The sequence below is a fragment of the Scyliorhinus torazame genome, chromosome 2 (assembly GCF_047496885.1).
Source record: "Scyliorhinus torazame isolate Kashiwa2021f chromosome 2, sScyTor2.1, whole genome shotgun sequence".
Taxonomy (NCBI): Eukaryota; Metazoa; Chordata; class Chondrichthyes; order Carcharhiniformes; family Scyliorhinidae; genus Scyliorhinus; species Scyliorhinus torazame.
Window position 1 is genome coordinate 125444898 of NC_092708.1, and position 17424 is coordinate 125462321.

The window sequence follows — 17424 nt, forward strand, 5'->3', positions numbered from 1 at the left end:
AAGGGGTCTTTTTCAGCATGGCAGCCGGTGACTAGTGGTGTGCCTCAGGGGTCTGTGCTGAGACCACAACTTTTCCCAATATACATTAATGATCTGGAAGAAGGAACTGAAGGCACTGTTGCTAAGTTTGCAGATGATACAAAGATTTGTAGAGGGACAGGTAGTATTGAGGAAGCAGGCAGGCTGCAGAAGGACTTGGACAGGCTAGGAGAGTGGGCAAATAAGTGGCAGATGGAATACAATGTGGAAAAGTGTGAGGTTATGCACTTTAGAAGGAGAAATGGAGGCATAGACTATTTTCTAAATGGGGAAATGCTTAGGAAATCAAAAGCGCAAAGGGATTTGGGAGTCCTTGTTTACGATTCTCTTAAGGTTAATGTGCAGGTTTAGTCAGCAGTTAGGCAGGCAAATGCAATGTTAGCATTCATGTCAAGAGGGCTAGAATACAAGACCAGGGATGTACTTCTGAGGCTGTAGAAGGGACTGGTCAGACCGCATTTGGAGTATTGTGAGCAGTTTAGGTGCTCGTATCTAAGGAAGGATGTGCTGGCCTTGGAAAGGGTCCAGAGGAGGTTCACAAGAATGAACCCTGGAATGAAGAGCTTGTTCGTATGAGGAACGGTTGAGGACTCTGGGTCTGTACTTGGAGTTTAGATGGATGAGGGAGGATCTTATTGAGACTTACAGGATACTGCGAAGCCTGGATAGAGTGGACGTGGAGAGAATGTTTCCATTATAGGAAAAACTAGAAGCAGAGGACACAATTTCAGACTAAAGGGACGATACTTTAAAACAGAGATGAGGAAGAATTTCTTCAGCCTGAGGGTGGTGAATCTGTAGAACTCTTTGCCGCAGAAGGCTGTGGAGGCTAAATCACTGAGTGTCTTTAAGACAGAGATAGATAGGTTCTTGATTAATAAGGGGATCAGGAGTTATGGGGAGAAGGCAGGAGAATGGGGATGAGAAAAATATAAGCCATGATTGAATGGCGGAGCAGACTCGATGGGCCCAGTGGCCTAATTGTGCTCCTATGTCTTATGGTCTTATGCTGAGTGAGTGAGTGGGAGGGGTGTAGGAAGTGGTGTTGCTGAGTGACAGTAGGGGGGAGAATTTGGAAAAGGGGAGCTGTGTGAGTGATGGAGGGATTTGCGAGCAGGAGCTGTTGAGTGAGTGGGTGAGTGAGGGAAGGAGGGAGGTTGGGAAGAGCAGCTTCAAGTGCAAATTATTGTACACATTTATTTACCTGTAATGCGTAGCTATAATGATTTACAAAATGTATGTTCATTAGTGTTGTTCAAGATCACTCAGGGAATCCAAGTTGCTTTGGCTCACTTTTACATATATGTGTAATCTGGGCTGTGACTAAGTGACGGTAGTAAATGTTCCAACTTTTGTTCCATCACATGGCTGACCAGGAATCACTTACCCTTACTGCCTGCCATTGGTGTGTTTGGAAGGATATATAGGTTGATAATCGACCTGTTTGGGCAAGTTATGAATGCACCTTCCTTGGCCATCAAGTCCTGGAGTGGGCCTTGAACCTGCAGATTCTGATTCAAAGGCAGGGTGCTGTCCACTGCACTACAATACTTCATGCGGTTATTAGAGGGGTTGTTAAAAATAAGCTGTCTTTAGGCTATGCAAAACGTTGGTAAATCTAAAGGGAGGTACACGACCAAAAAGGCTTCGGAACCATCGCCTTAGATGGAGTGTAATGTAGGTTTACGAGTCAGGTTCCTAGGATGAGGGGTTTGTCCAATGAGGAGAGATTGAGTATGCTAGGCCTATATTCTCTTGACTTCAGAAGAATGAAGGGTGATCTAATTGAAGCATTTAAAATTCTTAAGGGTTTGTCAGGGTCAATGCTGAGAGGCACTTTCCCCTGGCTGGCTGGGGAATCATCGTCGAAGACAGCCATGGGAAAAGGTCTCGAAATCATCTATCATTTCAGTGCTCTTGAAGAGATGAAGAGGAAGCCCCATAGCTCTTGGGGACATACAATAGGAGATAGGGAAGTAGGAGGTAAGCTACCAGACACAAGTTGCCAATAACAGAAATTATCTCCAAGTTAGTTAGTATTCACAGCTCATTACTCAGTCACAACATAAAAATATAGCTCCCTAAAACGGAAATATTTTTAAAAACTTGCAAGAAATATTAAGGCTAAAAGTAACAGTTTTATGAAAATATTGAGAGTAAGAGTGTGATTAAGGGCAATGTGGGTCCATAGGTGATATTCTAATTGGCAACAAAATAGTGACAGATTTTTGATTAGCAGCGGGGTGAAAGGTAATCCGGAGTTGTCAGGAATGTGGGGTTGAGGTTACAATCAGATCAGCCATGATCTGATTGAATTGTGGAGTAGGCTTGAGGGGCCGAGTAGCCTACTCCTGCTCCTAATTTGTATGTTCATATTTATTAAACAAGTACTTTGTATTCATTTTTATGGTAGAGGAAGAGGATAAAAGACCAGTGATAGAAGAGAAATTAGAGAAGAACCTATTAATTCAATATGAGTCACAGAATAGTAATGGAGAAAATTAATGGGATTCGAAATAGATAAATCTCTAGGGCCTGATAGTTTCTATCCCAAGGTATTAAAAAAAGTAGGTGAAGGAATTGCAGAAGCTTTAGTCATATTCTTTTAAAGCTCTCTTGGTTCAGAAACTGTACTGTTAGATTATAAATGTGCCAAAAGCGCTCCATTTTTTAAGATGGGTGTGAGTAACCACAGGCCTGTCAGCTGTGAGGATGTTACTAGAATATGTCACAAGAGCCAAAGGATCTGAGCATTTGAACAAATGTGAACTGATCATAAACTGCAAACATAGCCTTGTTGAACACAAGTCACAGAATCATAGGGTGGAATTTTTGCCAAGGTGGTAGGCAATGTGAGCTGGTTTTATTTTTGGATCAGAAAGCCACCCGATGGGAGAAAAATTGATTATAGTTCAGATTTTCATGTGGATAAGCCCTTAATTGGCATGGGGAAGTGTCCCCAATCCAAATAAGGTGCCCAGGTGGCACTGCCACCTGGCATAGGCACTGCCAAGGTGCAAGCTGGCATTTATGCGCACGCCAATTGGGTCGGGGGTGCCCTGCATGGGTGTTGGGGAGGGTCGGGGATCTTCACATCGTGTGTTCGTGTTGCGGGGGGTGATCTGGGATGGCTTTGGGGGCCTTGGGGATTGCTTCGGAGCTCCCCACTGTACAAAACGAGGCGATGTACGGCCTCGGCCGCACGTTCCCTTCCAGGCCCCTTATACAACGCGAGTTGCGTTGAATGGCCATGTGTTTCTCGGCACTGCGAGCGCCGGGAAACACGTGGCTAAATGCGGACTTGGTTCCCCTTTGGGAGAATCGCACCCAGGATAGGAAGGCAAAGAAATAGAAGAGATAGGGGCAGTAAGAAAGCAAGCGAGGAGGAGACGATACAAGAGGATTAATGACCAGATATGGTGGGGGCAGATAATGTTGCAGATAGAGTGAAAGATATTCAAATTTATTTTTGTCACTCCAGCTTCAAAATAGGGCCTCATCTACCCATTTACCATTAAAATTAAGAGGTTACTGAATAGACATAGAATTGGCAAATTAATTTCAACACAAATATTGCATTTTGGCAAGAAAAAAATAAGGCGCACCTGATTTGGATTGGGGACACTTCCTCATGCCAATTCTTTAAATTAAGAATCTAAATGGATAGATATGCGAAGGTAGTATAAATGCATAAATTGCAAAAAGTTGTAACACAGGTCAATAAGACCAGACCAAAAGCAGCATTATGGCTTATATCTAGAGGGATAGAATGGAAAAGCAGAGGTCATGCCAAACCTGTATTGAACCATTGTTGGACTAAACATGGAGTACTGAGTACAGTTCTGTTCACCATTTTGTAAACAGGATATAGAGACACTGGAGAGGGTGCAAAGAAGACGATAAGGATAATAAGTGTACGGCTATATCTTTTCAGTAAAATATGAACAGCTTGCATCTCTTTTCTTTTGAAAAGAGAAAGTTGAGGGTGACCTAATGGAGGTCATTAAAATTATGAAAGTCTTTGATATAGGAGACAGAGGTCAGAATTTCCCTAGTCTTGTGGAGATAGGTTTGAAGCCAACTGGGCGGTGAGGATGCAGTCAGGAGGTAAATGGAAAACCCCTTCAGCTCTCAATACTGTATCCCTTCCAGCTGGGTTTCCAAGGGGCAGGCTGCCATGGGAATTGTCAATGAGGCCATTTAAGGCCCCACTTGGGGGTCATTTTCAGATGTTGATGGCATTTTCCAGTGTCAGGCCGGTCCAACGCTGAGCCTGGAGGTCAACAGCAACTTGCCATTCTACGGCAGCAGGGATTCCACCAGTGTCTCATCTCATTGGTCCAATGAACGAGCTGCAAGTATGAAAAGGTCACAGCCCAAAGAGAAGCAATCTGTGGCGAGGTTTCGCCTCCACACTAATATTCCTTATGGGCCTTCTTTAATTTTAAATTTTCAGCAGGCTTTCAAAGGGGCCCCATTTGGAGGCAGCCTCTTACTGGTCTTTGTACCTCAGCACTTCCCACTGGCCATCCAATGCTGAAGGCCCACGTTTAGGCTTCCTGCCTTGGCAGCACACCGTCATCCTTAAATGGACAGCAAATATGGAGGCAGCTACTAAAGAATCTGCCTCATATAAAGTAGTGCCAGCAGGCGCCATGACAAGCGCATATTGTCCTGAAAGTTCAGACCTGTGAGCATGTTTCCCTTGTGGGTAAGAGTTAAACTAGAGGTTATCAATGTAAGATTATTTCTGTGCTGTACATTCTATGAGAAACTCAATGGAAGACTTAGGGGTAATACAACAAAAACAGCGGCTCTGCTCTTCATTTTCTGTCACACAAAATTTTAAATTGAAATCGAAGGAAATAAAGGCAATTACTTCGAAATTCTTTAGGAACAGAGAACGCTTAACAGAAGGAAGGGAGACGCCGAGAATAGAGGGGGAAGGGGAAGAGTGGGGAATATAGGGAGAATGGCACAAGGGAAGGGGGTTAGCGGAGGGTGGAATTGGAAAAGGGTAAATGGGAAGGTAGGTGCAACAGGGAAGGGAGAGGATGGGCGAGGAAACAAGAGGACAGAGAATAGAGAGAGAAGGAGAGAGATGGGAGGAAGAGAGATGGGAGGGAGAGAGATGGGGAGGAAGCCTGAGTGGAAGGAAGGGTGAGGGTATGGAAGGATGGCAAGGAAGGAAGAAGGAAAGGAGGTGTGGAAGGAGGAGTAGAGAAGGAGGGTGACTAGTAGGTGGAGGGAAGGACAGAAAAAGAGGTGAGGAAGGGATGAGGGGGAGAAAAGAAGAGGGAAGAAGTAGGAGATGAAAAGGACACATGAGGGGAGGAAGGATAGATATTAAAATAGCCATGCTCAGGCATACCAACCTAGATCTTAACCTGAAGCCAATTTCTAAAGTGCACAATTTTCTTTCATTGTGTTTGTCAAGTGGTATGCCAGCTTGCAAGAGTTAAAACACTTTTCATATTTAAAACTAATTTTAGACTAGGCCCTCATATTGGCTGGTTAACAATGCACGAGTAAGACCTTGAAAATGCATTAAAATGAAGAATATCACCGGAAAATAATTTAAAGTGCTCAATATATTTTCTATTAACAGTGAAGCCACCTAAATTGGCCAACTCCCGATTTAGAATGGCGAACGGCAAAGGCTGATGGGAAAGTCAGCCAACACAGACAGAAACCAGCAGGTGCTGGTTTGCTGTGTATTTAATTCTGCAAAAGGCCAGACAACATCGATACCAGCGACCATCAGCATAACAATGTAGCAGCCATCTACATACTGATGAGCAATCCCCGGGAACAATAAGTAACATTTTGGACACACAAAGCAAAGCCAGACTCCCCGGCGCCAGCAGGAGCCAACACAAAGGAGGTGAACGAGCGCCTCAAGACCGCCCATCGATCAGGGAACCGCTCCAGTATTGAGGAAATCGAACCAAGCGATTGGGACAAAGTCCAATCACTTGGGACCAGGTACAGGGTCCGCCCCGAAAGGCGGGAAGCCCCTGGGGACTATAAGAGTTAAGCCCCAAGTTCAACTCGCTCTCTTCACCTCTTCGTCCTGCCCGGGTCACCCAGCAACACGAACCAACATTGACCGTGACCGTGCAATGACCGCCGACAGAAGTAAGTCTTAATTCACCGCTCGCTACGAAATAGGCGCTCCTAGCTACCAATCCGTACCAACTTCGAATCCCGCAGACTCAGAACCCGAATGAAAGGCCATTTGGTCCCCTGACCTGGTGGGCCAGCCCGAAGTTAAGTATAGGCCTGTTAGTTGTAGAAGTAGCTTAGATGTAGAATTTGTGCATGAGTAGCGATTACTGTGTATAATAAATGTGCTTTGATTTGAATCTTACTGATCGGTGTATTGGGTTATTGATCATTATTCGGACTTGAACCTCGTGGCAATATCATAAAGATACCTGGCGACCCGAGAGCAAAGGTAATAAAACAGAGCAATTGAACCAACGGAAAGTTAGCAACATTATTTGGCGACATCTGACGGGACACGATCTAGAAGTGGCATAACCACTCCGGCAGAACCCAGAATTTGAATTAGAGATCCAATTGGGAACAGAAAACCACAAGCGTTCAAGCAGTTCTGATCAATACTCATAAATCGGAAGTGTGTGTATGCATGCGTAACTAACAGGGCGATAAGGTAAAACTGATAAATTTTTGTTGCGACAAAACTGTCGGGAGTTTGTACTTCGGAAAGTAGCGAAAGCCGTACCCGTATTTACAGCACCGCCTTAATACCCCTGTCCCAAATTTGAAGAGCAGCATTCGGATAGGAAAGATGGCAATGCAGGCAAGGCAACGCCTCATGAACCCCGAAGAATTTGCGGTCGCAGCGACCAGCAGCAGTAGAGTGGGACAATGTCCCATTTGGGAGGAAGAAATCAGGAAGTACCTCAAAGGAAAATGATGGTCCCTTTGGAGCGAAATCTGTAGCAACGAGGAATCAGGCCCCGGGAGTATAGGACATACTTGGTGGGAGACCCTGAGCGAGATCCACAAGAAGAGCTTAGGGAAAGCTCGCAAGCCGATGGCAATCGTGTCCTGCTTGGCACAATTGCGAGGCACAGAGGAGGTCGTAAGGACGCTCCGGAAAGAAGTAGAAGGCATACATCGAATGAGTAAGGTCGATGTAAGCGAGGTAGAAAGAGAGAACTTAAGAGTTAAGGAGGAAGTTGGCAGCAAAAGACAGAGAGGTGGAGGATGCCAAAAGGGCACATCAGTCTTGTCTGGCGCACTTAAGCAGCATCCAGTCCCAACATGAAAAGGCCTATCAGTACACACAACGTGCAGTCCTGGTATGTGAAGAAACAGAGAAGCAGGTAGAAGCATTGCAGAGACAGTGTGGTGACCTGAAGGCAGCGTTAAGAGCACTCCATGCTGCCACCACGGAGCAAAGACAAAGCTCACTAGACCACACAAAGTGCCGGAAGCAGATTGCAGAGCTGCAATCTCTGCTTTCAGTTCAAAAAGGATTCCAGGAAACCTTTGGAGCAAAATTAGATGAGGAAGACGGCCCTGATTGGGAAGAGTTGAATGAGACAGCGCAGAGATATGTTCAGGGAACATGTGTGCAGGGAAAGCCACTAAAGAGGAAAGCGCCCCAACCCCCCACAGAGCAGATAGTTCAGGCTCCAATTAACCCAGTAACCACCCGCCGCCGCACAGCCATATTGGACGATATGGAATTTCTATACTACACCCCCTTAACAGTGACCCAATTACGGGACGCGTGCGATAAGATCACACCGTTCCTCCCTACCTCATACCCCCACCATTTCTTTGCCAGAGTAAAGCAGCAGGCAACCATGTACGGCCTGGATGAGCGAGAGCATGTAAAGCTCACAGTTTTGAGTTTAGATCCTTCAGTCGCAGCAGCCCTTCCCGACCCACAGAATGTAGGAGGAGGCACTCTTGCAGAAATGCATACCGCAATCCTGGATGCGATCGGGTATGACCGGGGTGACCCCGTAGATGGCCTCAACAAATGCAGGCAAAAGAAAGCCGAGCACCCCACAGTGTTTGCTGGACGCCTGTGGATCCACTTTGCAGCAATCTTTGGAGACGTAGACCATGCCCATTTGTCCCCAGAAAACATGGCCAAATGGACCTGCACCCTTATCTCCCATGCCACAGAAACAAGACAGAAAGCCTGTACGAGTTATGATCCCTCAGAGGAGGCTCATAACGAGAAGTGGGTAGTAAACAGATTGTCCCGCGCCTGGGAGCAATCTGTACAAAGCAAACCCGCAGTTAAAATTCCCGAGGAAAAGCAGGACGACGCAGATATACAGGCAGTTACAACACACCAGAACCCCGCATGGGTAAATGAAGGAAAGAACAGCCCCCCACCCAATTCACAGGAGTGTTACAACTGTGGACAGTTGGGACACTTCGCAAGAGAGTGCAATGCCCCTAGACAGCCACAGAAAGCCCAGCAGACGGGCACTCTGAGTAAGAAGAAGACAGAGCCCATTCATAGTGTTAGTGCCCGTTCAGATCAGACGGACCTGACCGGAACGGACTGACGGTGTACGGGCTCCCCCAGTTGGGTCTGCAACACCCTTTGGGATAGGTCTGGACAACCGGTAGTTGCAGCGTAAATTCGTTGACAGCCCATCGACTTTCTCTGGGACACAGGGGGGTCCCGCACCACAATAAATTCCTCCACCCTGTTTCAAAAAGACACGTGGCCCACTACAGCCACCATCACCCTCAGCGGCTTTACAGGCCACTCACAGCAGGGACACATCACAGCCCCTGTACCCATTCAAATCGGCACCATCACCACCAAGCACCCCATAGTGTTAGTTGACCTGCCCCACACAGCAGAACACATTCTGGGAATCGACTTCATGAATTCCCACAATCTTTCATTTGATCCCGTCAACCAGTGTGTCTGGAAAATGGCAAAGTCTGCAAGAGCCCCCACAACGCTCAACATAGGTGAATACGCAAACAAAATTAGCGCAGTAGGCGAATTTTGGTTCAACCCGACCACGCTTAGTACGGACAAGCAGGTTAGGGCAGTTCTGCAAAAGAACAGGGCAGCATTCGCAACCCACAAACACGACTGTGGTCCGATGACTGGCTCCGTACAGATCACAGGCCTGACCCTAGACCCCCAAAACAATATGGATTTCCCCAAGAGGCAGAGGGAGAAATCGCAAAAGTTATCGACAGCTTATTAGAGCAGGGCATACTTAGATCAGTAGCCTCCATTAATAATGCCCCGATTTGGCCAGTGAGAAAGCCCGATGGATCATGGCGACTGACCATCGATTACCGGGAACTCAACAAAATCACCCCCGCAGCAGCCCCCACAGTAGCCACAAGTCCCGAGACCATGCTCAAGCATGGCCTCAATTCCTGATTTTTTACCGTTTTGGATGTCAGTAATGGATACTGGTCCATTCCATTGGCAAAGGCGTGCCAGTACAAATTTGCCTTCACTTTTAAAAATCAGCAGTACACGTGGACATGCCTGCCACAAGGATTCCACAACTCCCCCTCCATTTTCCACCAGCAGCTGGCAAATGGTTTAGCCAAATTCTCTCGCCCCGAATGTCTGGTTCAGTACGTAGACGACCTACTACTGCAGACAGACACCGAGGAAGAGCACATTGAGCTTCTGTCCGAACTCCTGGAACTCTTACACTCAATTGGTTGTAAAGTTAACCCCAAAAGGGCCCAGATATTGGAAGATAAGGTGATATATTTGGGAACAATTATCCCACATGGTAAACGCGAGATCGAGCATAAAAGGATTGACTCGATTGCTAAATTGCCCCTTCCCCAGAACGTTTCAGCCCTCCGGTCGTTTTTAGGACTGGTTGGCTACTGCCGAAACCACATTGACGGTTTCACCAGCAAGGCAGCACCCCTCTCAGACCTCCTAAAGAAAGGAGCCCCCTGAGAATGGCTTCCGCAGCATACGGATGCTGTGGACTCTTTAAAACAGGCACTCATAGCAGCCCCCGCACTACAAATTCCAGACCCGCTTTCCCCTTATGCTATAGAGGTAGCAACCACAGACCGCACCATTTCGGCCGTGCTCCTTCAGGAACGGCACGAACAGTTAAGGGCCGTAGCTTACGCCTCCAGAATTCTACATGCTGTGGAGCAGGGATTTTCAGCCTGTGAGAGGCACCTGCTCGCAGTATTTTGGGCAGTTAAGTATTTTTCGTACATTACCGGACTGAACCCCATCACAATCCTCACCGAACACACCCCCACCCAACTTTTACTGGACGGACGACTCAAGGACGGTACAGTCAGTCAAATAAGAGCAGCCAGATGGACCCGTCTTTTGCAGGGACGGGACATCACTGTTAAACGGACAAAGACCCACACTTTTTAGCCGACAACCTGCAGTACCCCGGAACCCCCCATGAATGTGAAATTCTCTCTCCACCCCACAACACAGGCCCCTTTATTGCGAAAACACCCCCCAGAAAGATAGGTAGATCAACCCAGAGCCCCCAGCACACAGACACGTGTGAGCCCATAAGGATATGTGGATGGATCTTCCACAATATTGGATGGGAAGCGCATAATTGGTTGCGGTATTTATGTTGAGGATGCGCAGGGACGCGCCCTAGAAGAAATAGCAATAAAACTTCCAGGACACTTAGGCGCGCAGGCAGCAGAGCTTGAGGCCATCGCATATATAGTGGAACACCCAGATTCCATCCCCAGCCCAGCAGACATATACTCGGACAGCCTCTATGTCTGCAACAGCCTCACGGAACTCCTGCCCCTGTGGAAAGCAAGAGGATTTGTCGCCGCAGATGGAAAACCCCTCCCTTCAGCCCCATTGCTCCGTCACATTTTAGAGAGAGCACAGAACAGGACTTTTGGGATAGTCAAAGTTCGAAGTCACCATCGTTCCTCCCACCCAGAAAATGTAAAAGCCGACGCACTGGCTAAAGCAGGTTCCAGGCATGGATATTTTTGGACACCCCCCGAAAGCGCACCAGTGAATGCAGTTCAGGTCTCGCAGACTAAGATCGAGGATCTAGTGGAGGCCCAGAAGCAAGTCAGCAATCTCAGGGAGATTTTAAAGGGAAACTATCCAGCACCCTACGAGAGATTTAAAAATGCTCTGACCACACATGACGGTGTGGTGTTAAAAGATACCCTTTATGTGGTTCCTGAACAGGACAGGAATCAACTGATTTGTTTGATCCATGACGGTCATGGACATCAGGGAATTGATCCCACTACAGCCCACCTCAGGAAGCTTTGTTGGTGGCCGAATTTAAAGGACGATGTAAATCACTACATCGGGAATTGTCTTATCTGCGCCCAGAATAATCCGGACAGATATGCCAAAAAGGCTGAGCTCAGTCACCCCCGACCAGTTAATGGCCCCTGGACTAACCTCCAGATTGATGTTATAGGACCATTGTCCCCTTGCAGGAATGGTTATAAATATGTACTCGTGGTGATAGACACGTTTATAAAATGGGTGGAAGCATTCCCATCCCGGACAAACACGGCAAAGACCACAGCCAAAATTTTGACCCACCACATCTTTGCAAGATGGGGACTCCCCCGCAGCATTGAATCCGACCAAGGTTCCCATTTTACGGGATGTGTCATGCAGAACGTCCTCACGATATTTGGCATCACCCAAAAATTCCACATAGCATACCACCCACAGTCGAGTGGTATAGTGGAGCGCATGAATCGGACCCTAAAACCCACCCTCAGAAAAATGGTCCAGCAAAACAACACCACTTGGGACTCATTCCTCCCTTTTGCACTGATCTTTTTGCGTAATACAGTTTCAACTACCACAGGTTACACCTCACACACTCTCATGGCCGGACGCCCCATGAAAGGCACAAATTTTTATTAGGTTTAGACTTGACCAGCCCCGAAGTGGCGGCCCTCACACACGAGAAAGCAGTAGAGCAATTAGTGGATAATGTTAAAACGGCTCAGCTAGCAGCCGCAGTGCAATTGGGCACAAGAAAGAAACAGAGCAAGGCTTCTTTCGACAAGACAGTGCATGCGACTGAGTACAGTGTAGGACAGCAAGTCATGCTCTCCATATACAACCCCAGCACATTCCTGTCACCAAAGTACTCGGGTCCGTACTCCATTGCAGACAAAATAAGTCCTTCCGTCCACAAGATAAAGTATCCCAATGGTAAGACTGCGTGGTTCCATATCAACCAGCTGAAGGCATATGGAACACAGTCTAACCACGCACACCACGTCATGCTCAACGCAGCACACCACACCCCGCCCACAGCCAACGTAGCCCTACCATCCCCCAAGACGTCCAGCCAGCCACGGACTCAACCTCGACTCCACCCACAAAATATACACTCTGCCCCGGAACACCCACAGACTGCAGCAGCAAAGACAGCGACTGTGACTCGGACGATAGCCACAGCACGCCGCCCTACTATCCCCATGCAACAGGACCCACACCCAGCGAGTCTGACCATGATTCGAGTGATCATTTTCCTGAACCAACTCCACCACCGACCACCACCCCTACAATGACGACCCTGATTTCGTTCCCACACAACTAGACACCACCTATTGGCACAGAGATAACTCGTTCAGACTCGTCCGGAATGACGAGAGCGATCCGAAATCATACTAAGCAGCCCTGATACATTCAAGAGTTTGGCATCCGGGAGAAGATGACGACCTTGAGTCTGACTCCCAAAACGAGAACCCCTTTGCGACCCTGTTCGCAACCGATAACTGAGATTTCCAGATGATGTTTTAAAGGGACCGCTTGGGAGAAACGGTGTCCTTTTGAATGGAACCTGCAGCATGTTTTATGTTGTTTGTCGTGTTTGTTACATGTTGTATGTCAGACCGGAATAAAAAAATTTCCACGGCCCCACGCCTTTTCGGCCGAAACCTCTGAGGACTTGCCCACAGAGACGTGTTAAGGTCCCAGACTCCAGTTCAGCGGAACTCGTCTGTCGACAGATACCACTCGCCCGCTCGTAACTGCCCTTCTGGTTCGAGGGAAGAACCACTACGGCAACCCCCCACGATGACTACATTTCTTGCCCGTTCTTATCGGTTGCTCAAGCAGTGGAGAAACGGCTTGGGACCCGCCCTGCCTGGGAACCCCCCTCTGGTCAGCTACACTCGGGTAGAGCACACACGGCATTGGTCGCCGTTCTACCCAGGGACTCCATCCAAATCTTACCCGTCGAGGCCCATACGCATCTCATTTTGGAAAGTTTTAGTTCAAAATGTTTTGGTTTGTTTCAGGTGACCCTTAGGTTGACTACCATATGCTATTTACATCCTGAAACATTTGGATGGTAAACCGCACAGTCTGCGAGACGGCTCGCACTGGTTCATTATTTGAAAGTGTGTCTTGTCCTAAAATTCGGTTTCTGAAAAAAATAATAATGAGGGAGTCACACATAGTGACCAATTATAAAGGGAGTAATTGGCACTAAAGGACAGACAGACTATCGTACGAGATCTTAAACCAAGATAGTTACAGACACTATGCTTGATTCCACAGAACTCCAGAAGCTCCAGGACCGGAGAAGAGAAGAGAAGTGAAAGAAGAAGAACCATGAGGACATCCTCCGGATTTTTCATCGTGATAATGGACATTTGGTTGCGCGCAAACGCGAACCCCATGACCTCAAGCCCCCCAGCCGTTAATGATTCACTTCCCCACAGTACCCAGAGCCCAGTCACCAGCGACATCACACCATCTTGGTGTGACAGGTTTATAACCTGGTATTCCCTGTCCTACGTGATAGAATCATTATTGGTATTGGCGATTCTCTGCTGCATTGTGCAGACTATGCATCTGAGAAAATGGAGACGGAGAGCCTACCGCGCTCGCACCCCGGTATATAGGATCAGATCCCCTATTTTTGGATACGACCAGACCCCCAAGATCTATAATAAAGAGCATTAATTTGCGTTTTTGTTATAAATAAAGAAATGTTCATGTGCAATTGTACGATCCTGAGCTTGACTGCCAAGCCAGGAAACATGTGTATAAACTTCTATGATTTTGTTTGTATGGTTGAGGAAGTTAGAGTGATGAAATGTTTAAGTCAGTGTAGTGTATTAAGGATAGTTAGGGGTTCCCATTTTCTTGTTTTGTAATGCATGTCCCTGTTTGACATAGCGCCCCTTAGAATTGTCAGTTAAAACATTTTTGCATAGTTACGGTCAGTGTAGAGGCCATGAAAGAAATGCTCACCGGGTCAGGGAATGAAAACAACGTAGTTATGTGATCCTTCACGCTTCGCGTTAGGATCACAAGGAGGGTGTGTAGCCATCTAAATTGGCCAACTCCCGATTCAAAATGGCGAACGGCAAAGGCTGATGGGAAAGTCAGCCAACACAGACAGAAACCAGCATGTGCTGGTTTGCTGTGTATTTAACTCTGCAAAAGGCCAGACAACATCGATACCAGCGACCATCAGCATAACAATGTAGCAGCCATCTACATACTGATGAGCAACCCCCGGGAACAATAAGTAACATTTTGGACACACAAAGCAAAGCCAGACTCCCCGGCGCCAGCAGGAGCCAACACAAAGGAGGTGAATGAGCACCTCAAGGCCGCCAATCGATCAGGGAACCGCTCCAGTATTGGAGAAATCGAACCAAGCGATTGGGGCAAAGTCCAATCACTTGGGACCAGGTACAGGGTCCGCCCCGAAAGGTGGGAAGCCCCTGGGGACTATAAGAGTTAAGCCCCAAGTTCAACTTACTCTCTTCACGTCTTCGTCCTGCCCGGGGCACCCAGCAACACAAACCGGTGCAGTGACCGCCGACAGAAGTAAGTCTTAATTCAACGCTCACTACGAGATAGGCGCTCCTAGCTACCAATCCGTACCAACTTTGAATCCCGCAGACTCAGACTCAGAACCCGAACGAAAGGCCATTTGTTCCCCTGACCTGGTGGGCCGTCCGAAGTTAGGTATAGGTCTGTTAGTTGTAGAAGTAGCTTAGACATAGAATTTGTGCATGAGTAGCAATTACTGTGTATAATAAATGTACTTTGATTTGAACCTTACTCATCGGTGTATTGGGTTATTGATCATTTCTCGGACTTGAACCTCGTGGCGGTATCATAAAGATACCTGGCGACTCGAGAGCAAAGGTAATAAAACAGAGCAATTGAACCAACGGAAAGTTAGCAACAATAGCCATGGAAAATATGGTCCATACATAATGGGATCTAATTGTAAAGAGGATTACAATTGCTGAATTCATGATCATATTTATTTTTTAATATAAATTTAGAGTACCCAATTATTTCTTTTTCCCAAAAGGGGCAATTTAGCGTGGCCAGTCTACCTAACCTACACATCTTTGGGTTGTGGGGGTGAAACCCACGCAGACATGGGGAGAATGTGCAAACTCCACATGGACAGTGACCCAGGGACGGGATTCGAACCCGGGTCCTCAGCGCCGCAGTCTCAGTGCTAACCACTGCGCCACATGCCGCCCACATGATCATATTATTTTGAGTATCCATTTGCTTTTCTGTTTGCAGTCTTGATTTTACACTTAAGTACTGCAAGAAGATATGATAGATTAATAAAAGTAGTAAGACATAAGTTGAACACATATATATTTTTTCTTTTTACCAGTTTGGCTTCTGATTGCAGAGGTTGTGGGGAGGGAGGTTCAACGTTGTTGACTGGAGGACCTGGAATTCCAGGGATATTAGGCACCATGGTGACAGGCCTGATAATCTAGTGGTAGAAAATGGAACAGCATAAATAGACAAGTCAACAAAACTTTAACAACAACACCAACACATCCTTCTAATGTAGCAAAACATCCCAAGGCACTCACTTTCAGACAAAATGGCTGCTGCACCAGCAATTTCATGTAACTAGAAGTATGGCATGTGAAATAGGTTTCAGGTTAGTCTTAAAGGAAGCGTGGGAAACAGAGAAGAAGAGGAATTCTGGGGTGTACAGTCTAGTCATGTTCCCAATGGTGGGATAAAGTTGGCGGGGGTAAAAGGATAGGATGCATGAGAGACCAAAGTCAGAGGAACAGAGTTTATAGTGGAGGATGACACCATGACAGGATTTAAACACAAAGCTGAGAATTTTAAATCTGAAATACTGGATAACGGTAGGTTAGGGACGATTAAAGAGTGGTAAATAATGCAGGATTTGATTCAGGCAGAAAAGGTTTGGATGAACTGAAGTTTCTGGTTGGTGCGGAATGAGACACCAGCCAACAAATAATTGGAATAACCCATCTGGAGGTCACAAAGTTATGACAAAGGATTTTCTCCACGGGCTTCAGATGTTGAGCCAATGTCAGGGTCAAATGGGGGGCAGTTGCCAATTCTTGTGGGGAAGAGTCAGCTGGCTGTAATTTTTCTATTGGCCAATTAATGGCCGGAGGGTGGGCTCGCTGTCAAATTGATGCCTACAAACAGGCTCTCAATGCTGCAGGGTCAATAGAATACTCACAGTGCAGAAGGCCATTCGGCCCATCAGGTCTGTACCGACCCTCTGAAAGAGCACCCTACCTAGGCCCAATCCCCCATCCTATCCCCGTAACCCCACCTCGGGGCAATTCAGCATACCAATCCACCTAACCTTTACATCTTTGGACTGTAGGAGGAAACTGGAGCACCCGGGGAAATCCACGCAGACACGGGAAGAATGTGCAACTCCACACAGATAGTTGCCTGAAGTCTGAATCAAACCTGGGTCTCTGAAGCTGTGAGGCAGCAGTGGTAATCACTGTGCCGCCCTCCTGCTCTCTCCGTAACTTTTTATAGGTTGAAATTAAAACAATTAGAATCACCATTGTGGAGGGGCAGACACTCCAGAGTGACCAATGCCTGCAGCTGAAGTCAGGCAGGCCTACCCTGAGTGCTGGCTCTGTGATCTGTTGCTGGGGGGGCCGCCCCCGGTACCTGAAAACAACTGTAAAATTTTAGTTGGCCATTAAATATAAGTCTTCCTCGGCTACCCACTGCTTAGTCAGTGAAAATAGTCTGCGGCAGGCGAAATGATGCTGGAAAACCAACATGCCGACCAACACTGCAAAATTGCATGCCCACCCAGCCTTGCAAAGCAATGTTTAATTGTAAAAGTTGAGAAAATGATTGAGTGGATTTGAATGATTCATTTACTAATTCATTTAATTATTACAGTTCGCCAACCTGAAGATAATCCATTTATCCTAACCCTCTGTTTCCTCTTAGTTAGCCAATCCTCTATCCAATGTATCACCCCATAATCTGAGCTCTTATCTTGTGCAGCAACCTTATCAAATGCCTTTTGGAAATCAAAGTACACTACATCTACTGGTGTCCTTTATCCACTCCTTGTCACATCTTCAAAGGACTCTCAAAAA

The 17424-nt window shown here is 46.9% G+C and overlaps 1 protein-coding gene across 15 annotated transcripts in view; it reads right to left on the minus strand.

Annotated features, from left to right (window-relative positions):
- The window catches only part of atf2 (activating transcription factor 2), a 282067-nt gene that overhangs the window by 92067 nt on the left and 172576 nt on the right, over positions 1-17424 (minus strand). For 14 of the 15 annotated variants that reach the window (XM_072476561.1, XM_072476517.1, XM_072476614.1 and 11 more), the window contains one exon: positions 15684-15791. The exons of the other annotated variant lie outside the window; for it this stretch is intronic. In XM_072476561.1, the coding sequence (XP_072332662.1) occupies positions 15684-15791 (108 nt within the window). The remainder of the gene's footprint in view (positions 1-15683; positions 15792-17424) is intronic. 15 annotated transcript variants of the gene reach the window in all.